General features: G+C 43.1%; 1 protein-coding gene across 1 annotated transcript in view; it reads left to right on the forward strand.

Annotated features, from left to right (window-relative positions):
* Positions 1-23,599, forward strand: part of EIF3B (eukaryotic translation initiation factor 3 subunit B) — a 196,498-nt gene that overhangs the window by 28,608 nt on the left and 144,291 nt on the right. Inside the window, exons 2-4 of the mRNA XM_069209942.1 lie at positions 14,467-14,659; positions 21,279-21,398; positions 21,536-21,593. Coding sequence (XP_069066043.1) covers positions 14,467-14,659; positions 21,279-21,398; positions 21,536-21,593 — 371 coding nt within the window. The remainder of the gene's footprint in view (positions 1-14,466; positions 14,660-21,278; positions 21,399-21,535; positions 21,594-23,599) is intronic.

The following is a 23,599-nucleotide window of genomic DNA, read 5'->3' on the forward strand; positions in this document are numbered from 1 at the left end:
TGTGGGGCTCTCACCAGGTTCTGTTATCCAGAATCCTTTGCAAACCTCAAAATTTGGCTAAAAAACACCTTTTCCTCACATTTTGGGGACAGAAAGTTGTGGCATCTGAGAGAAGCCTCAAATTTCCTTCTGCCCAGTGTTCCCCCAAGTCTCCTGATAAAAATGATACCTCACTTGTGTGGGCAGGTCTAGTGCCCGCGGCAGGAAATGCCCCAAAACACAATATGGACACATGAAAATTATCAACAAAAAAATAAGTTTTTTTTTTTTTGTGTGGAAACCTGCGTTTTTGGTTCTGGGCTCAATAGCCATATAGGGAAACCTACCAAATCCAAACATTTCTGAAAACTAGACACCCGAGGGAGTCCAGGGAAGTGTGACTTGAGTTGTTCCCCCAGTGTTTTCTTACCCAGAATCCATTGCAAACATCAAATGTAGGGCAAACTTTTTATACCACATGTAAGGCTTAGGAAGAGCAGTGTAAGGTTCCAACTTCTGATCTACTCTTATCAACACCACCCATGTGCCTATTGTTGTCCAAAATGCACGCAGGTTTGTGCACTTCGTCAGCCTGACCCCAAACAGTCACAGGGGAAGTACTCTCATCATGGTTTGGTAGATAGCGTGTACACATCCCGCTTGTCTGAAAATTTCAGAGCTAGCAGCTCATTATTCCGCAAGGCACTACACTGTCCCCTTTCAAGTGCTTTTCACAGACAAGCTCCCTTGGATAGCTTTTCCGGTTAGAACGGCTTGTGCCACAAGAAACAGTGTCCACTCTAATCAACTCCTTGAACAACTGCACTACAGTGTAGAAATTATCTACTTACAAATGGTGACCTTTTGTTAAACAGTCGTCTACCAAGTTCCCACACAATTTTCTCGCTAACTCCAAAAGTGGGTGGACAACCAGGGGGGTCAATACTGGCATCCCTACCAGTGTAGACCCAGAAATTATATGCATATCCTGTACTACTTTCTAACAGCACATACAATTTAATTCCATACTGTAAAGAAATGGCTCCCTGTTGCAGTTACCCCCCACTTTTTGCCTGATACTGATGCTGACTTGACTGAGAAGTGTGCTGGGACCCTCCTAACCAGGCCCCAGCACCAGTGTTCTTTCACCTAAAATGTACCATTGTTTCCACAATCGGCACAACCCTGGCACCTAGGTAAGTCCCTTGTAACTGGTACCCCTGGTACCAAGGGCCCTGATGCCAGGGAAGGTCTCTAAGGGCTGCAGCATGTCTTATGCCACCCTAGGGACCCCTCACTCAGCACAGACACACTGCTTGCCAGCTTGTGTGTGCTGATGGGGAGAAAATGACTACGTCGACATGGCACCCCCCTCAGGGTGCCATGCCAACCTCCCACTGCCTGTGGCATAGGTAAGTCACCCCTCTAGTAGGCCTTACAGCCCTAAGGCAGGGTGCACTATACCACAGGTGAGGGCATATGTGCATGAGCACTATGCCCCTACAGTGTCTAAGCAAAACCTTAGACATTGTAAGTGCAGGGTAGCCATAAGAGTATATGGGCTGGGAGTCTGTCAAAAACGAACTCCACAGCTCCATAATGGCTACACTGAATATTGGGAAGTTTAGTATCAAACTTCTCAGAATAATAAACCCACACTGATGCCAGTGTTGGATTTATTAAAAAATGCACACAGAGGGCATCTTAGAGATACCCCCTGTATTTTACCCAATTGTTCAGTGCAGGACTGACTGGTCTGTGCCAGCCTGCTGCTGAGAGACGAGTGTCTGACCTCATGCGGTGAGAGCCTTTGTGCTCTCTGAGGACAGAAACAAAGCCTGCTCTGGGTGGAGGTGCTTCACACCTCCCCCCTGCAGGAACTGTAACACCTAGCAGTGAGCTTCAAAGGCTCAAGCTTCGTGTTACAATGCCCCAGGGCACTCCAGCTAGTGGAGATGCCCGCCTCCTGGACCCAGCCCCCACTTTTGGCGGCAAGTCCAGGAGAGATAATGAGAAAAACAAGGAGGGGTCACTGGCCAGTCAGGACAGCCCCTAAGGTGTCCTGAGCTGAGGTGACTCTGACTTTTAGAAATCCTCCATCTTGTAGAAGGAGGATTCCCCCAATAGGGATAGGAATGTGACCCCCTCCCCTTGGGAGGAGGGACAAAGAGGGTGTACCCAACCTCAGGGCTAGTAGCCATTGGCTACTAACCCCCCAGACCTAAACACGCCCTTAAATTTAGTATTTAAGGGCTTCCCTGAACCTAAAGATTTAGATTCCTGCAACAACAAGAAGAAGGACTGCCTAGCTGAAAACCCCTGCAGAGGAAGACCAGAAGACAACAACTGCCTTGGCTCCAGAAACTCACCGGCCTGTCTCCTGCCTTCCAAAGAACTCTGCTCCAGCGACGCCTTCCAAAGGGACCAGCGACCTCTGAATCCTCTGAGGACTGCCCTGCTTCGACGACGACAAGAAACTCCCGAGGACAGCAGACCTGCTCCAAAAAGACTGCAACTTTGTTTCAAGAAGCAGCTTTAAAGAACCCTGCAACTCCCCGCAAGAAGCGTGAGACTTGCAACACTGCACCCGGCGACCCCGACTCGGCTGGTGGAGAACCAACACCTCAGGGAGGACCCCCGGACTACTCTACGACTGTGAGTACCAAAACCTGTCCCCCCTGAGCCCCCACAGCGCCGCCTGCAGAGGGAATCCCGAGGCTTCCCCTGACCGCGACTCTCTGAAACCTAAGTCCCGATGCCTGGAAAAGACCCTGCACCCGCAGCCCCCAGGACCTTAAGGACCGGACTTTCACTGCAGAAGTGACCCCCAGGAGTCCCTCTCCCTTGCCCAAGTGGAGGTTTCCCCGAGGAAGCCCCCCCTTGCCTGCCTGCAGCGCTGAAGAGATCCCTTGATCTCTCATTGACTTCCATTGCGAACCCGACGCTTGTTCTAACACTGCACCCGGCCGCCCCCGCGCCGCTGAGGGTGAAATTTCTGTGTGGGCTTGTGTCCCCCCCCGGTGCCCTACAAAACCCCCCTGGTCTGCCCTCCGAAGACGCGGGTACTTACCTGCTGGCAGACTGGAACCGGGGCACCCCCTTCTCTCCATTGAAGCCTATGCGTTTTGGGCACCACTTTGAACTCTGCACCTGACCGGCCCTGAGCTGCTGGTGTGGTAACTTTGGGGTTGCTCTGAACCCCCAACGGTGGGCTACCTTGGACCAAGAACTGAACCCTGTAAGTGTCTTACTTACCTGGTAAAACTAACAAAAACTTACCTCCCCCAGGAACTGTAAAAATTGCACTAAGTGTCCACTTTTAAAATAGCTATTTGTGAATAACTTGAAAAGTATACATGCAATTGAAATGATTCAAAGTTCCTAATGTACTTACCTGCAATACCTTTCAAACAAGATATTACAGGTTAAATTTGAACCTGTGGTTCTTAAAATAAACTAAGAAAAGATATTTTTCTATAACAAAGCCTATTGGCTGGATTTGTCTCTGAGTGTGTGTACCTCATTTATTGTCTATGTGTATGTACAACAAATGCTTAACACTACTCCTTGGATAAGCCTACTGCTCGACCACACTACCACAAAATAGAGCATTAGTATTATCTCTTTTTACCACTATTTTACCTCTAAGGGGAACCCTTGGACTCTGTGCATGCTATTCCTTACTTTGAAATAGCACATACAGAGCTTACTTCCTACACATACTGTGTCCTCTTACTAGGAATGTACTGCTTAAAAACTAAATGCCCCTTGAACAGGACCAAAGACTCGTCCACACTTATCTCTTTGCCTGAAACATAGACATCGGAAAACCGATCTACAAAATGATCAAGGACAGGCCTAATCTTCAAAAGATGGTCACAATCAGGGTGATCTCGTGGCAAGGCTAAAGCATTGTCTACAAATTGCAGCATACGAAGAAGAAGCAAATAGCGATCGCGAGTCATAGTTGCTGGAAATATAGCCGTTGCCATCAAGGGACTAGTAGACCAATAAGAAGCCAGTGACGGTTCATTTAAGTTCATTAAAGGTGAATGTTTAAACATGAACTGAGAAACACTCCTGCCTCTGCCCTGATGGCAATGCCAATAAACAAAGACAAGTTGAGGATCATGTGTACCCTATATGTGGGCTAGATTCTTATAATACATGGAGCAGCTGTTCAGTCTACTTGATCAAACAGAAGAGTTTTTGCACAGCAGAAATGCTGAACTCTCATACAGTCGAAGATTCATTTATATGTGAGAATGAAGAAAAAGGTGGCTCTGTAAAATAAAATGTTTGCCTAGGATTACACAATTAGAGACCAGTTATGGGTCAAGCACATTTCAGTTAGGTCAAGTAGATTGTTCAAGTTACTCGAACTGCAGGTCTAGTAACATTTTAATGATTTTTCAAAGCCTGTAGCATTTCAGGAAGTGACCTACCCCTAGCGTGAGAAAAGATCTGTCTTTGATTTTACAGCAGACGTGACGAGATAAGAACAAGATTTACAAGTCTGTTTACAGAGGAGCTTGGAGCAGCGAGTGAAAACATGAGACCTCGTCTTAAGTACTTTTCAACAAAAGAAAAGTAGTTCCTGAAACAGATGCTAAAATGTGACCAGTGGTGGGATAGTGTAATTTGTCCCTGCTCTTGGGAAGGGCAAAACACATAAAGAGGCATACCTATGCATGTCATGGACAAATGGGGAGAAAGAATAGGAGAGTGACAGTGAAGCCAGCGAACGGGAAGCCTGTAGCTGGGTGGAAGCCCTCAAAGTATATACATGATGTCTCTAAGAGACAGCCAAGCCCTGTCTAGCTGAGGCTTAAAAACTGCCTTTTAGCTTAAGGGCATCGGAGTAGTGAGTACTCATTGTCCCATTTGGTGTCTTGCCCCCTCATCTATTATTTATAACCAGTTCTTTGAGGTGGCTTCTGCGTGCTGCTGACCATACTGATGCCCCTCCCTTACTACTCTGTATGTTGTCTTTATTTCCATTCACAACTGTATTTGAATCACTTCCTGCAATTAATGGTACACAGACAGAAAGGATTTTAGTTTAAAGTAATCCCTCAGTATTTAAATACAAGCATTCAAAGAGAGGCAGAAGATTACATCCTAAAGTACAATAGTGTTATGAGAGAGGTGAATACTCTACAGGGCTGAGCCAAGATGTGATTGGTAAAGCTTCAAGCCATTGGCTAAAAGAGGCTGGTCTGTTGAAAGGAGTGACGTAATGCCTCCTCTGTGTATATTGTTAGCGATAGGTTTGTTTGACAACTAGGCTGTCAAAACCTTGCACTAAAAAATGCATGCAAGAGTGAACAATTTCTTTGTGCTGAAAAGTGCTGCATAGTTGTGTGCGAAGCATTATTTAGAATGCTGGGTAATTTCACACATTGAGTGCTGAATATCAGAAGTACAAAGCTATGTTGTGGCTTGTTTGGAATGTGTGAGGTGTTTATGGTTGTTGTTGTTGTTAATATATAGTTGCATTATGTTTCTATGTAAAGCGCTTGTCTACTAAAATGTGATGTTCCAATTGATTCCAATTTTTGTGTCCTCATAGCAGCTATGTGCCCTATTTTGGATCAACTCTAGCCTGTGATTCCTTACTCTAAAGCTCGTAAGTAGACAACATTCCCATAGTGGAGCCATGAATAATTTGATTGCGGTAATGTTAAAATAAGATTAGTAAATGGCAGTATTATGTGCAACACAGTCTGGTCCAGATTCAGTCTGGTTTGTCTGGGCTAGCTCCACCTTCCATGCTGTGAGGCCAGGTAAGTGAATGTCTCTTGGGTAATCTAGAATTGTCTGCAGAACATCATAAGTGTTGGCGTAGTTATATATTTTTTTAAACTGCTAATGTCCACCTTTCATGAATGAGAAGCATGAGTAAGGTGGAATTGTAGCATTTATCCTGGGAGGGATTCCCCTCTGGTCATGTAGAACACTGGTTGCATGTGTTTTTTATACACTTGTAGAGGCAAGCTACCAGAGGCTTTATGTAGATGATAAATGGCAGAGTGCAAAGAATAGAATCCTTCACAAAGCCCCATTTGTGGTCATGAGCCATGGAGGTAATATTCCCAGTATGGATTGCAATGTGAGTGAAGGTCTGATATCTAACTGTGTCTTTTGGCAACTGATGTTCTTGAATCTCAAAGATGCATTGATGTTCTCTATTAGCTGTTGGTGGGTCCACCTGACTACCAACTCCATTTGCCTTCCATTGAATGTTGTTTGGGACAGTGAATACCAACAACCCGGAACTTGGATAGATTCGGAAGTTCATCCCTGTTTAAGGGGGTGCAATAACTCATTAACCAGCCCCATTACCGTTGCAATTATAACGACTCGTACATTTCCCATGAAAAAGTTACTTTACATTTGGTAACTCTTTCTGCTGGATAATAGTGAAGCCTATAAATAATAATAATGAAGCTTATGAAGTGCATAGCTACTTTGAAACAAAGTGTCCCAGCATTGCAGGCCAGGATCCCATGTGCGCTCGCAGAAAGTACCATATCAATTCTATCTAACGAGCCAAGTTCTCAATCTTTTTTTGAAAAAGGGTTCCGAAGGGTCCTGTCGAACAAAAGGCTGCAACGATTTCCAAAGTTTTGAGGCTAAAGGAACTGCCACCAAGGCGTACTCATTTACTTTAGAAATACCTACCCTGCTTACACCTGTGGATCTGAGATTCCTCAGAGGAGTATAGGGTTGTATGAAAAGCTGTGTGTACCGAGAGTCACTTTTAGTCAACGCTTTATAGCAGTAGCACAGTGCCTTGAAGGAGATTCTCTGCTTCACAGGGAGCCAATGTAAGTTTGCAAATAAATATCCCATGGAGTCACATTTCAAAAGATTCAGTAACAGATGAGCCACTGCTTCATACACTCATTGAAGATGCATCATTCAAGACTGTGCTACTCCTAGGTGTAGCACTTGACAGTAGTTCAGCCTCGAGATAATGAAGACCTGGACCACAGCCTTCCTTGCGGTTTCTGGGAGCACATCCAGGATCTTTGTCAGGGTCTTAAAGATTCCAAAGCATTCTCCCCCCTCACTCCACCCCCCACCCAACGCTGTAATTTGGCTGTCAAAAGATAAATTCTGGTCGAACTAGGTGCCCAGGTGTTTGAACTTGGGTTTAGAGCTGAGTAATGGGCCAAGAGTTTGAAGCCACCAAGAGGTTGTCCAAATATATATATATTTATTTTTTTTTTTTGCAGGGCATCGAGACCTCTGGCTTCCCTGCATTCAACTTAAAACAGTTTTGCTCCTTCCATCCGGCACCTACATGCAAACACACCCTTGATGAGGTAGCCAGAGTTGCCACATCCTAGGAGAGGCTGATAATCGGCTGCGTATCATCAGCTTAGTTGATTACTGTGAACCCATGATGTTCGATGATCTTAGTCATGGGGTGCATATATAAATTAAATGAGGTTGGACTTAGTGAGGAACCCTGAGGTACTCCCTGCTGCAGATTGAACACTTCAGAATGGTGAGGTTTTTGACACGCCTGGAATGTGTGTCCCTGAAGAAAGAAGGCAACCCCCATAAAGGCCAAAATCGCATTCCCACAGATGCCCAATGAGCAGATTGTGAGATACAGTGTTGACAACCTCACTTAGGTCTAGCATCGGGAGATCGGCAGTACCTCCCGCTTCCAAAATTTGTGAAATGGACTCTGAGTCGAACAGCAGGGCCGACTCCGTACTATGACTTCAGAAACCCGACTGTGCTGTATGAAGAAGGGCACTAGTCTCAATAAATTGAGAAAGCTGTCTGTTTACTTGCTTCTCAATGAATTTTGCCTGAAATGGCAGCAGTGAAACCGGTCTGTAATTTTCTGCATTAATAGGATCCAACATTTAAAAGGGGGGAAAAAAAATACTCTATCTACCTGCAGATTTCTCACCTTTTGAATACCCCCAAGCGACAGACTGGGTTGAAATAATTTTCTCAGCAATTTCCTTGTACGTCTGTAGATTACATCACACAGCTCTACCTGCAGTCCATCCTTTCTGGAATATGACATCAGGCCTTTACATACCCACCACCTCTACATGCCGATGTCAGTTTCTTTCTGGTCTCTGTCCATTTTGTTAGACGTGGAGTGTTAAGAAATCAGATTCTGCCAGTGTGCAGAGCTCTATACTGGAATCTTATTTGTATGAATTAGATGAGTTACTTCTACAGAATGGGGCGTAAGGTGGGTTATTGCGAAATCTGTAGTTACATAGAGTATCTGTTAGAAAGAATGCTACAGAAAGCAAGGATCTCTTTCTTCAGATGGATACTTCTAACCTCAAATTCCTCCCTCTTGGACTAAATATCAGAGCAGTACCTTCTCAGATGTTGGTCTGTGGAATGTCTCAGACCAGGAAATCCTGCAGGTGAGACTGAGCAAAGTGGTTCTTCCCCTACGCCTGGCTTTCCTAGTAGTAAATCTTTGTGGTTGTATGTGCTAATGCCCACTTGGACTGCACACCACGCAACAGTACACGAATTACGGCTTTCGCTATGGTGGAAGGAACACCTAAGCCTCACAGAGTTTGCTTCTTTGCCAGATCTTCATGCACAGTACTGTCCATTTGGACATGGTCCTCTTCTGTACTGCTTCCCCCTTTTTGCCCCAGTGAAGCCAACAAAGCACTGAATGCCACCTGATGTTCTCTGGTGTGGTCAATGTAGAAGCTCAGGTATGTCCTGGGGTTGAAGAAATGAAGTCATTCTTCCTCCTTGGAGGTATGAGGTAGGACGAAGAATGCTGGTAGGGTGATGCCCTTCTTTTAATGGAAGGGCGTGACAACCTTTGGGAGAAAATAAACTTTTATCCGAAGAACCAGTTTGCCCAGAAAAATGTTGTGATGTGGCTGCAGGACTGATAGTGTGCAATTCGCCCTTATTACGAGCTGAGGTAATACTAGTGAAGAATGCAGTTTTCAGCGCCGGGAATGGTTGGGAACAACTGTGTATTGGAACGGGGGGGGAGGAGAAGGGGGGGAGGGAGACACATGTGAAAAGTAAGAGCAGAACTAAGGTCCCAATACGACATGAGAAAATGTGATGGTGTGAAAATATGATTTCATGAAACTCCTCACAATAGATCATTTAAAAAGATGGTTGATCATGTAGCTTTAAAAAAAGGGCAGACAAGTAATTTGGAACTATTGCCACGGCAAGGCCCTGCTGGACTAAAGAGAGACAAAATAGTAATTCCGCTTTAAATACCTGTAGAGATTGAATGTTGCAGTATGATCACCAGATCACAAACTTGTCCCTGCATAAACCGTTTTGGTGGAGGGACACCTAGCTGCCCACTACTCCAGAAGGAAGATTGAAAGCCAACTCTTGTCCCTCGGTCTTTATGCATAGACGTGTAAGGTGTACTGACTGCTGTATAAGACACTGTCCTGCTGCTATGGCAAGAGATCATCCTGAAGGGGCACCCAGAACAGAGACCATATGTTCATGGCCAGAAGGTGAAAGTACCATACATTCCTCACCCACTCCTGAGCCACTAGGATGACTTGGCCATGGCCTGTCCTGATTTTCTTCAGAACTCTTTCCAGGAGATGTAAGGGCAGAGAGGCGTAGAAGAGTCTCAAGCTTCAATCACTTCGAAAGTTGTTTATGAGCAAGAGCTGCCACTCGAAAACCTGGACCGTGCACATTATTGCTGTAATGAAAATACGGAGCCAAGGTTCTTTGCTTTGCTGGAAATCTCCCTGTGTCACTTCTGAGTAAAGTCACAATTTGTGAACCGCTAGGCAGTGTTCTTTTTGGTGTTCAAAGATCCTGCCAGATGTTGTACAATTGGGAAGATGCCCTGACTATTCAGCCACTTCCAAAGGTGCACAACCGACTGGCAAGGGTCCACCACCCCACTTTGCTTTCTTTGATGCTGTACCACATGACTGTAGTGTTGTCTGAGATAACTGGCACCCATTAGCCCTTAATGGTTGGGAGGAACGCTTTCAGTGCCAGGCTTAACACTCGCAGCACCAACAAGTTCATGTGGTGGCGAGCTCCTGCCGAAGACCAGTCATCAATATCCTGTCCACCACTGATAGATGGTCGTCGCCTACCGAACCTTATTTATCTGTTGGACTGCAGGACAGGAGTGTACAAATAAGCATCCTGTAGGTCCAACCCCACCTGTCCCCTAGATCCAGGGTAGAGAGAACTTGGGCTAGGGTGAGTATCTTGAACTTGTCCTTCTGAAGGAAGAAGTTCAGAGTTTGCACCCTCTTTATGACTCCCTTGTCCAAGTGAGCTTTAGCTTCTCCTTCAATGCATGTTGGGGAGTGGTCAGAAAGCTAAGGAAAAGCTGTTCTGGTCAGTTTGGAGCAGCTTGCTGTCAGGTGTGATTCTCTTCCTCCTGAAGAGGTAAAATATGATCATGCCTCCTATTGGGTGATCATGTACCGCCAAGAAAAAAAAAAGTGGTTTAGCTGCAGAGTTGGTCTGGGATGGATTTGGGTAGCTCCTTATCCCTGCGCAAGGATTCCTGGTTTCTGCCCTGGGAGGCCTGTTGCTGTTGTGGCAAGGTGTGATGGTCCGCTGTTGTAATCCCCTTCAGGATACAATTGGGGGTGACACTGCAGTGTGGGTGGTACGAACCCAAGGAAGTACGCTGTTGCTTTACTTTCTTTAAAGCATTTCAGAGCTGAGTCCACCTTGTCTCCAAAGAGACGTGTTTAATTGAATGGCTATCCCAGAAGGAACTTTTAGATGTCTCTCAAAAACCCTGTAGAGGGAATCCAACCATGATGCTTAAGTATCACCACAATAGTCTTGACTGCCCTGCTGTTCTAGTCTTTGATGTCCAGACCTGTCAGCTGAAGTACTTTGCTGCATCTGGTCCACCTTGTATAAGGCGTTGAAAAGGGGGCTGGATGTCATCTGAGACGGCTAACAAAATGTCCACCACCATGTCCCATAATGCATGTGAGTACCTTCCCATGAGGCAGCTGTGCTCCCCGACCAGAGTGCAAGGCTGGATGATGAGAACATTGGTACAGCGAACTTCTACCTGTGTTTCAACTCTGTTTGGAGAGGTAATTAGAAAATCTTTTGGGTTAAGTGTAATAGTGGAGGCCTGGACAACCAGGTTCTCTTCCTGATATGTTTGTCCTGGATGTAGGACCTCTATGAGAACATTAGTTTCAAATTCAGTGGTGGGATATGTAAGGTCCAAGGCCCCTACTGCATAAACCATATGCTGTAATAATAGTGTATATCTAGCCTGTGTAGTAAAAGATAAATCTAGAAGAAATTTAAAATAACTTAGGGTTGTGGAGTTGACACTGCATTCTGTGCCAATCTGAGAGGTTGGTAAGTAGAATATAATGTACTCTTAGCCTGCATATTAGACTTGCCTTTTTCAACAAGTTGTGATGTGTCAAGTGTGTAGTAACTCCAAAGGGCTATATTATAAAAGGAATAATAGGTGTAGGCGAACATGCAGACTCTTAGGTTGCTTAGACTTGTAGGAGTATTTTAGTACCCTATGTATTGGTCACAATACCCATCTTTGCTGAGATAGACTCTTCCTCACAGTTTTGAAAACTTGTTAATAAAAATGTTATGTAATTTTCAAAAGGATTGATGAGATGGAAGTTGGTGGAAGGCACGCTGCTCAAGTATGACTAAAAGTTCTTGGTTCTGTTGAAAAAGATGGTTTCTCAGTCAGCTGCGCCAGTTCTGGTCAATATGGTGGAACTGAGGGTGTAAGATACAATACATGGATAAGGGTATTTGATCGGAGAGCTTGAATGATGAACAGTGCCCGACTGGATGGCAAAGGTGCAAAGTCAACAGCGATATTTGGATAATGACAGTAAAATCTCATTAGATTTCATGTTGGTTGGGAAAAACCCTTAGATACACGTGAATACATACAGTTTTCTACAAATAGACTTAGACTGTGGCATCTTCTTCCTCGTATGACTCTTGAAAGAACCCAATCTGGGTAAAGCCAACCTGTATGTTTTACACCTACTGCTGCTCAGGACTAGTCATGGCAGGGTTGATGACCAGTATAGGGCCCCTATTGTTTATCCACTGTAGTGTAGCCATTTTTAATGTAGCTTTTTGTGTGTTTGCTTAAAGTATTAGGACTCTGTCCACTTTGCCCTAGATGCATTTTATTTAGCCTCACATTGTTGTTTTACAATAACCAGTTTCACGGTCTTGTTTTATTTTCTTCTATCACACTGTTTAGCTTACTTCAACACTGAAGTTCTCAAACAATACATTCTTGCTCACTCTGTGCTTCAGTCAAGGATACAGTGTGGTACATTGCCGATAGACGTGGTAGAAGTTTAGTCTTTGGGTTTCGTAGAAAGTACACATTCTTACGTGGGGACGTTTCTTAGAAAACCCGCGTGTTAGTTATAAAAACACTTTCTAGTCCTGGTACACGTAAGAGGAAGATTACGACCAGGAACCTACAACTAGATGCTGGCTGCCCTGTTGCAGATGCTGATCCAGATCACAGGCCTTTGCTCAGGTATGAGGGTCGATGTCCTCCCGGGGGAACCTGAAAGGCAGGCTTAGAGCTTCACATGCTGTGCTCAAAATCTAACTTAGAGAGCGAACGTACTTTAGTTACACTATGATAGCATTATTCTTATGTTTCACTCTCCTCGTTACTATTTCAAACCTACTGTGTTGTATGGTTCTGGTTATTGCGGCTCACACCTTGTTATCTAAAATGCAGTCGTTTTATAAAACCAATCTTTAAAACTCAAACTGCCTTTGCCATTTATATATGAGACCGCACTGTGTATGAGAGAACTGGTTGTGACCTGAGAGACCACGACTTCCCTGGGAAGCACTAAGATATCATGCGCTTGGCAGCCCAATTGTCTCTTCCTTTCAGGAGAGATAAGGCACTGCTAGTTAGCCGGAGCTCAACCCGGATTTGGGGTGACAGGGGTCCTTTGCCGTGGGTTAGACTTAGTCCCCCACACTGTGAACGATTTTGCCGCCCAAAAAATCCAGTAGTCTCATTAGGATAATGAGAGCCAGCGTGACACCACGGTTCATAGTTAGTTTGCACATTAAAATGAGCGGACAAAACTGTGTGGACTCCTCACAGCTATTGTTACTGGGAGTATGTAGGGATAGTGGTTTTGAATCCTGAATAATAAATTTCAATTTGGTTTCAACAAGTGCCCAAATAATCTCATGTGAACTTGATAGTATGACTATTTTCTGGAGGCGTTATTTATTATGCATATACTGAAAACCACACCAGCCTTTACAGTTTGCGAGTGGTGTGAGCCTTGGGCAGGGTGGGCATTTCAGATGCTTCCAAACTGAATCAGCTCTATTTTTGTTTGTGCATTTATTATTGTCGAAGCGTGCCAGACTGATAGGGTAGGAAAGAGTTTTCCTAACTGTAGCATTTAATAGCTGTGTTGAAATTTTCCTTTCATCTTGTCGTCTAGTGACACAGCAAGCTCGTAGGGGTGCTGAAGTGATTTGGTGCTGCTGTATGAACAGAGCAAAGAAGTGACAAGATGTATATCTTTATTCTTTTTTTTTTTTTGCAACTTTGTATCCCGTAGAGTAGAACTTCCAAAGCTTAAACCTGTGTTTTGCCATCTGCCTACCATGCAGTGCAGTGATCATCACACTGCGGCTTTCCTTTGAAGTTCTGTTCCTCCATTGTCTTCAATCTAGTGATTACTTCAATCTGTGTTTTTTGCAAGAATGTCTACACTATAGGACAAGTTCCCAGAATTATTGTTGAGCTACATACAACTTGGCTTCTTTAATCAAGTGGAAGCTATTATGGGGATAAGACGGTGGTTAACGAATGATGAGTCTTAGCAGTTACTTCGGTGGCTTAGATAAGACTTATCAATTTCCCTGTGTGGATGGAACAGGTAGTGATGCGTATACTATTTCTACCCCCACCTACCAAACTCTGAATCAATTGCATAGATCTGTTGTCAACCCTGGCCTCTCCTATAACTTCACTTGTAGTACAGTATGCCCACAAAAGCTAACTGATCGATGTGTGGCAAGTGATTTAAACCGAAGGCTCTCCAATTTTTCATGCAGTATCCCTCAGTCAATACTCTTCATTGTTTGGTGGCTTGCACTAAGGGGCTTATGCTCTATCAACATTGTGAGTGTATATAGAAACATGCTGTGCCTCTTCACATGCCACACCTGTTTTGCTGCTGGTATTGGTGCTTAATTTGTTAAACCTGTTTTGTTTGTGCATGGGTGAGGGACCATTGACCTGCTTCTGCCATCCCCTGCCATGTTCCCTTTTGTGCTAGGAAAGCTTAAACTACTGTTGCTCCCATTGTTCTCCACTGGATAAAGGATGAGTAAATAAACCTTTCACTACATAAACAATATAACAATTGGCATAATCTGTGCATGTTAAATTGATATTTTGCTGTCCATAGGCAATCCTACTGACATTGGTAATTTTGTACTCCACAGAGTTACTGGGAGACCTCTTGAAAGACCGGCCCCAGGAAGCAGATGGAATTGATTCAGTGGTCGTAGTGGATAATGTCCCTCAAGTCGGGCCAGATCGCCTTGAAAAATTGAAAAATGTTATACACAAAATCTTTTCCAAATTTGGAAAAATTTCAAATGAGTTTTACCCAGATGCTGATGGGAAGACAAAGGGGTGAGTACTAATAAAACTGAAGATGGTTTGTTATAAGTAACATAATCTTGACTACCTTAGATAGCTGTAGTGTACTGAAATCCTTTGCAGACACTTGAGGTAGCTCACATAGAATATTATCTTGGATTCCTCTACATTAATTTCTATAAAACTGTGCCTTATTTTCTCAAGGCCCTGTGAAGTTGTATAATTTCCGTCACTGCATGATGTTTCAATTGAAACCAAGTAAAGTTTCCTTCAGAGAAAACTAGATAAGTACCCTGCGTACATTTAATGTTCCAGAGCAGTAGTTTATTATACATTGCATGCTCAAGACTTAACCTCACTGTCCACCCATCCATCACATTGCAAAAAAGATAATTGCACTTCATCACAGGGTTCCCATTAAATTATCAATGTTCTCAATGGTCTTCGGAAAGGCCATTTTTAAAAAACAAAATTGAAGTAGTTTTATAGTTCAGAAGTTGTGGCACTAATAAAACTGAAGATGGTTTGTTATAAATAACTTAATCTTGACTACCTTAGATAGCTGTAGTGTATTGAATTCCTTTGCAGACACTTGAGGTAGCTGTAATGGAATATTAGCGAAGATTCCTTTACATTAATTTCTGTAAAACTTTACCTGATTTTCTCAAGGCCCTTTGAAGTAGCATAATTCCTGTCAGCGCATGAGGTTTGAATTAAAACCAAGTAAAATTTCCTTCAAGTAGAGACTAGCGCACAAACCAAATGTGTGCATATTTTGGTGTGCTGGCCCTGGGTTCCATATGCTAACCTGCTCAGTGTGTACCTATGCTTATGTTGCTCAGATGCAGTTATGGACCTTTTCCCACAAAATATGCTGGCAAGTATTCTTCATTTGGCATTGTAAGCAAACCCTAAGTTCGTTTGTTAAATAACAAAGGATAACAAAACTAGTAGACTTGATAACTAAAAGTACTCTTTGCTTAAGTGATTGCTCCCATATTTCTTTTAAACTTTTTTTCGTTAATTCTATTGGTGTGCAAAATAACACACTTAGTATTCAGGCAAATCAGATTTTGTTTGTCAAGTTCTTTGAAAACTAAAAAGAAATTGGGAAAACAAGTTTCTGCTTCATTGGTTATTCCTTTTAGGTTTATTGGTACATGGATTTTTTTTTTTTTTTAAAGACCTTTTTTAATCGATTACAACATAATAATAACTTAGCTGCACATACTAGTTAAAATGTCCCCAGAACTGTATACAGTTTGTAAATGGGAACACCCATCACCCACTGCCTACTGTAACTCCACTGTTCGTCATCTCAACCCTGTCCCCCCTCCACTGACTGAGACGCAAGCCAAAGGTTTACAAAGAGAACTAGATAAGTACCCTACATTGCATTCAATGTTCCTTCACAATAGTTTATTATACATTGCTTGGTCAAGACTTCACCTCACTGCCCAACAATCCATCACCTTGAAAAAAAGATAATTACACTTCATCTCAGGGTTCCCATGAAATTGTCAGTGTTCTCAAGGTCTTCGAGCATGCCATATTTGGTGCCCGTGTTTAAATAAAAAATAAAATAATAATAAAATTGTACATGGTTTCATAGTTGTTGAGAATTTGTGGCACTCATTTTGTAAGTCCAGAGTCCGCATCTCCATCGCCAATATGTTCTATATCCTTCTTGACAAGTTGTCTAAACTTGGTGAAAAACTTCATCTCTAGCTTGCAGCTATTTGTGGTTTCACAGCATGTAAACAGCCAGCATCCAACTATCCTTTGTTAGTCCCTCCTTCGAATTAGGCTGCGTACTCGTAAACATCACCACAGGATTATTTGGTATGAGAAATATTACGGTGCCAATACACTCTTAAAATAAACTGGAGGTCACGACATCATTTTTTTTGGCTTTGTTTTGTACACATGTTCACTACATACTAAACGTAAGGTCATTGTTTGTGGATGCATTTGAAGTCCCTAAAAGGATTTATCCTGCTTTTAAGATCAGGCACATTGTGAACCCACCACCACCACACAGTTCCCTTCATCCCACATTGTTTCCAACATGTGCTGTGAGTATTCAGATATATTTGTTTCAACTTTCACCGTTCCATGAAATGGGAGGGAGGTATTCTCCATAGATTCGAGCACCTGTCAAACACATTTTTTAATTGAGTCACCCTATAGTATTTCCTGAGGCCTGGAGGGGCTAAGGTCTACCACCACCACCCTGGTAGTATGCAACAACTTCCTGGATATTCTAGTTTTCTCCATCATGGACTGACGGAGTAATATATTTCCCCGAATATTGCATTTTTCCTCATTGCCTAGCAAAAGAGGTGATTGGTTTCCACTTGTGCATCTGTTTAATTGTTAAGCCATTTACGCTTTTCATCTGATTTCTCTAAGTTCAGTTCAAATAATATATGCCAATAATTAGATATTGTGAGTAATTTTCTCTTATGGTTTTCCATTGAACCTCTGAGCATGTCTCATCTGTCGCAGGACAAAGAGAAGGCATGCCATGAGCACTCCTGTGTTGTTTCTCGGAGTATGAGAAATTGTGGCAGTCTGTCCCCATTCATCATGATTCTGGCTATTTGAGTTTTGTAGCTTGCACTTAAGAATTATTGTATATAAAGGCAAATTCTGACTGTCTAGAACAATGGTTCCCAACCTTTGACTTCAAAGGACCCCCACTTAATCATTACTGGAATTCAGGGACCCCCACTGAATCATTATTGGGATCCAGGTACCCCTCCACTAGTGATTACTGCTTCATCACATTATGTAGTGTTTTATGACGCAATGCAGCAGCCCCCTTGATACTGCAGAAATCATTGTTACTTATGTCATTGGTGAGCGGGCATTGTGAAGCTTTTGCATCATGTGTTCAACCTTTGGAAAGTAGGAACAATTGCCTTTGCCCAATGAATGTTTTAAGCCGTTGCATTATCAAGTTTTATTGTGGAGTTTACTCCTCTGTAGTCTTGATGACCTTTCTCGTCTCCTCAGCAGCAGGTTGATCCCACTGACACCACTCTAATTCAGTTTTCTTTGTGAGATGACACTGGATTTCGCTGTGATGGATTCAGGAGGTGCAGGGTCTGACCTTATTTGGTGGTACGATTTACGATCATCTGAGGGTACATAATGATATTACAGAGAGCAGCCCCTTTTCTCAAAGTCAGCTAGTGCCTTTGCTTATGGGCAATGAGCTTTACTTTAATGACGTGCCGCCAAATCTCTCTTGACCCCCCACACCCCCCCCCCACCGCATCACGTGGAACTGCTTGACCTTGCTTTGTTTATAACCATGCAGACACTATATTTAGCACCTAATCGTCCAGTTGCTCTCAATTGTTGTGTGGGGCAGAGCACTTTTTGCTGCAGATGGGGTTCTGCATTTGAGGGTTTACCCAAAGGAGACACTTGTGTGAATTTACACTCATGATCCAGACGTTGACCACATCCAGCAAAATGCAGCTGCCGCAGGCTTTCTCCCTCCGTCCCTGCGGTGGGCAAAGGCAACTTTTTCCCCACTTTGCCAATGTTGAGATCAGCTTCACAATGCCCAATCACTCATGATGGAAGGGTAGAAAACGATGCTTTTTCTACACTTTTAAGGTAGCTGCTGAGTTGCATAGTAAAACATTGCATAATGTGATGAAACAAATAGTATAACACAGGTTTCATTTACCGTTCTACATCATTACTGATGAAGAGGGGGTGCCTCTTGTTTGTATTGGGACTTAATACAGCTTTGATGACCCAGACTTCTTTTCCAGGATTTGGGAGGGATTTGCCTCTCCTGCCCCACACTCTATCTTTTAGGGCAGGGACTTTAATGTAACACCACAAAACTGAATTGGATTCAGCAGTACATGGGACATTCTCCAGAACTGACCATTGGTCGAGATTCAAGTAGGTGAGGGGGTGGGTTGAGTCTGTAATACATCAACCTAGAATGCTGTTGGGCAACTTGCCAGTCTTGATCACACTGAATATTCCTACTTATGCAAGAGCACACAAGTCTTGGAGACAGCAGTTCTGGGAAAAATTGGTCTGCCCCTGCTACGTCTTGGGGGTGAAAAGCTCTAGGGGCCAGCTTTTCAAACAGTTGTTAAGATCAGTGTTTTGTGGTAGAGTAAATAACTGTTGTGGTTACTGGACATTATAACTGGAGTTGACCTGTAGCCTTAAATAATGGTCTTTCTATTTAGGCTATACCATCCCATTACATTCAACTAGCAGGCTGTATTGTGCAATATGTTTTGTTTTAAAACGTCCGTAATAAAGGAGCTTAGAGGAAAGTCGTGAAATTTATAGTAACCATTTAGAATAGATAGTTTTAACATTCTGCCCCATGTCAGACCATATGCTTTCTCACAGTTCCCAAGATCAGTAAAATCAACCACATTTAGGCTTCAGATAATCGAGTACTGGGGGATAGGAAATTGGGGATTTCTTTGTATGAGAGACAGTTTTGTGCTCACCATTTCTGTGAGACTTTAATAGTTGATGGATCATTTAAAATCTATTATTGATAGATTTGACTGACAGAACCTCATTTTTTGCTGGATGTGTACTTCAGTTATCAGTGGATTACAGTAAACGGCTTTAGGTGCAACCCACTTTTTTTTTTTTAATGCAATACTAAATCTGACCTCTTGACACCTGACGTTTGGCTAACCTCAGTTGGCAAATGTACAGTCCAAGCTACTGTAGCAAAAAATCCTGGATTCCGAACGTGGCTGTTGATAGTCTGTGTTTAGGGATAATGAAGTAGACTCCTTGATTGTTAAACACTGGTATGAATTTAACAAAGATAACCATGATGGAGCACTAGATTTGGAAAAGCGTTTTTTAGGCTCAGCCTACCCAGACCGGGCAGCTGTCTGGTTGAAAAAGACACGTTGCCAGCGTAACCCCCCCCCCCCCCCCCCCCCCCCCCCCAAATCTCCTTCCAGGAGCTGCTAAACTTCTACAATACAACGATAATAAACTATGTTTATTATCGTTGTATTGTAGAAGGGGTGGTGCCACAGGCCGTGACGAGCCTTGGGGGGAGGGGGGGGGGCGGGGGGGGGGGGGGGTTGGGTGTGAATACAGTACGCATGTATGTTTGGCTGGCCATCTTAGGCCGGCCAAACATACATGCACGTTAAGCTTTGTCTTACCCAGCAACGCAGTGTCGGTTGGAGAGAGCAGGCAGACTCTCACAGTGCTGCCAGCAGCATGACAGCGGCGTTCAGATTGGTCGCAGGGCAGGCTGGAAGCCTGTGCCTGCGGCAAAGGAAAAAGGAGCTGCGCTTTGGTGGTGGTGGCGAAGGCGCATTCAGGTAAGGTTTTTTAAAATATATATTTTTTTTTCACCCCAGCCACGCGCCATGAGCTGCTACTGCTAAGTCGCCCAGTGCACTGTGATGCTCTTGTTTGGCTCATATCCCCTGTCCTCAGTGTTGCGCTCACTCTTGCGCTGCTTTCACCATCCCATTCCCGTTTGCTTCCCGCTGTCCCCACCATGCAGTCTTAATTTAAAAAAATTTAAAACATGTTTTATACCTTTAAAAAAGCTGTTATTTATTTTAGTTAGTGAGCCATTTTGGATCGATAAATACAACAAAAAAAGCTTGTTTCTTTTTGGGAGCAAACTTGTGGTGATAGTGACACGTGTTCACGTAGACGATAATGCAGCCACATAATTGCACCTTTTTATGGGCGAGCACAAAGTGCTCCGTCCATTCCGTAATCTCTCTTTGGGCTTGGAACCACGCCCATGCCACGTCAGGCACTTTCATTGGTTCGTGGGCTTGCCTTTTTAAAATCTGCTTGCTTTCATTTGTGAAAGGCATGCATACGTCATGCCTTTTCTGGTGTTTAGCCCACCTACACAGCACCGGTAAAGTACCAAAAACATACGAGGCTCGATGTTTTCAGCCTGGAGTCCGGGCTACTTTATCTGTTTATTTTCCACGCAGCACAATTGCGCAGCAGTTTTTTCTTTTTTGCTTTAGAACGCTAATAGCTCTAACTCTAACATGCGAGACCCGTTGCATTGAAAATGCTTGTTTCATTTTGTTCATGCTGTATGGTTACCGCATGAATTTAAGGCACTGGCAGAGCCAATAGGTCTCCAAAGCAAGATGTATTAGATTTGCTATTGCTCATTTCTTTTTAGTACTGTATATGGTTCTGTTTTCTCATGGATATTGTTGTGCTCGGAAATTTATTGTAACTGATCTAGAACTGGAACTGATCTGTGGGTAGATTGTTTAAGGAATGATAGAATCAATACATCCCTACTGGTGCAGACACTGGGCCAGTGTCACCTGTGTGACTCCTTGTGCACATCTGAGTTTTTAAAATTGTTACAGATTTACTTTGATACCTGTGAATGAAAATTATAATCAAATATGTAGAACCACATATACTATAGCATTCTGCCTTCTCTTGAGGCCGTTTAAAAAAAAAAAAAAAAAAAAAAAAAAAAAAACTAAAATAAAATATGCAGCTTGAGACTAGTTTAGTGTTTTGGATTGGTGGGAGGTGATCAATAATGATTACTGTTGATTGCCACCATAATTCTTGTAGCCTCTGATAGTTTTTAAGCCAGAATGTAATCTTTCTTCATAACTGATTGCTGCAGGTACATCTTTCTTGAATATGCATCTCCCTCGAATGCGCAAGATGCTGTGAAAAATGCAGATGGTTACAAGCTGGACAAGCAGCACACTTTCCGAGTGAATCTCTTCACTGATTTTGACAAGTAAGGCTGGTTTATACTGCTGTGTTTCTTTTTTTGTTTGGTTAATGAGTTACAGTTGCCCTTAAAATAAATGTAAACTTTAACCATGTTCCTTCAGCACAAGTCTTTTTCTAACGTGAAGTCACTCATTTTTGTAGGTACATGAACATTAGTGATGATTGGGAAATTCCAGAGAAGCAGCCATTCAAAGACTTTGTAAGTTTTTATTAAGTGCTATTAAAGAAAAAAGATGTATTATAATGGTTATTTGATGGCCTGTAGAAGCTTATTTCTTTACATGTGATGAAGTAGGTCTAGATACACTTTGGATGGCATGCTTCATTTTTGCATGATAAAAGTAGTCTTAAATATAACTGTGGGGTATAGTGAACATGGTATAATGTGTTGCAGATGGATGTGAAGAGAGAAGTAGTATGTCATTGCCTTGTATCAAGATACATTTAGCATGTTTAATTTTAGGTGTGTAATACTAATAATAATCATTTTAACAGTGGATCTTATTTTTGACTACCTTTTATTAAATCCAAGAACGCAATGATACTGTAATGCCACATCCCTGATGTAAAAAGGTCCCATCACCAACTTTGCCAATTGGACTGTTGTAAGATCTTTGGAGTTAGTAGCTCCCTCCAAAATGTAAACACACAACCTCCAATGCCTGGAACCAGTTTCCCTCTGTATTAAGTTTTGAACACAGTCAAAGACAGAAACCTGATCTTTTTAGTGTATGTCTGGGCAATCAGTCCTGCTCTACACTGGCCAAATACTGCATATTGACGGCTTTTAAAGTTTAAATAGTTGCCATTGTGCACATGTGCTAGTTTAGTACTTTATTTTATTGAATGCCACTTTAGAGCAGCAAAGCCACGCAGATACTGTTAAATATGTGTAGAAATATACTTGTTATATTTCAACAGGAGATTCTTGCTTTTTGAATCTTGCCAGATGCCAGTTTGCATCTTTGGAGCTCCAGCTATAGGTCTTTCGTGCTAGTAGGGAGCAGCCGTGACTCAGACACCACCTAAACTTAATGACACTCGCCTAAATATAGGCGCCTTATCTGAGCTGTGACATCAGTTCCTTTTTTCATATCCATGCACGCTGATCTGGAGCTCCTGTCCTACCATTTTCCCTGATGTTTTTTAGTGTTATACGATAATCCTCTACTTAACCTGGCAATGTAGCTGAGAAGTTGCCACTGAAGACTACAGGCTTCAAACTATGCTCACTAGTCCTTAATGCAACTGAAGGCAGTCAGTCAGAGGTCAAATTATCAATGGACGAACACAAGAAGACAGAGTATGTCCTGATCCCAGTTGCCCTCCCTCTTTAAAGTAAGTTAAAGGACAAGTGGATTCTCCTAGTGTAGGAAAGAGCCAGTTTTTGTGATGGTACATGTAGCACATTTGACTGAAAGTGCGCTGGGTTCCTGCAAACTAGGGCCACATCTTTCCCTAAAACTGAACAATTGTTTCCCCAATTGGCAATATCTTTTCCCCCCTCGTAAGTCCTTAGTAAATGTTATCCCTAGTACATAGGACATGGGTACCAAGTAGGGTCCCCAAGGGCTTTAGCATGTATTGTGACACCCTCAGGGACCCCCCACCTAGCACATGCAGACTGACAGGCTGCGTGTCTTGTTGCAGCTGAAAGTGAAAACACGACATGCTACACTGCTTGTGTGCCATGCCCCCGAACACTGCATACAATAAATGTAAGTCACCCCTTCAGCAAGTCTTCCAACCCTAAGGCAGGGTGCATTATAGTGCATGTGAGGGCATTATCTGCACGAGCAGAAATGCCCCTGCTATGTCTTAGTCATTTCTTCGACATAGTGAGTGAACAGGGATGCCATTTACGTACAAGTGCTGGACACAGTTCATTACGAGTTCCCCAGCTACATAATGGCTTCACTGAAATTAGGGATGTTTGGTATCAAACATTGCATACTAATAAGCTCTCACGGATGCCAGTGACAAATCCATTAATACATGCACTCAGAGGGCACCTTAGAGGTGCCCCCTGAAATTCTGCCAACTACTGGTGTGCGGACTGACTAGTTTGAGCCACCCTGCCACCACCAATAAGAGTCTGATCTCCTAGGGTTGACCACAAAGCCTGCTCTGGGAGATATGTTATACAGAGGTGTTATACACTCCATCCAACAGGATGACCTTGAAACCTGCATTCCAAGGCAGGGG

This window comes from Pleurodeles waltl, chromosome 10 (genome assembly GCF_031143425.1).
Source record: "Pleurodeles waltl isolate 20211129_DDA chromosome 10, aPleWal1.hap1.20221129, whole genome shotgun sequence".
Lineage (NCBI taxonomy): Eukaryota > Metazoa > Chordata > Amphibia > Caudata > Salamandridae > Pleurodeles > Pleurodeles waltl.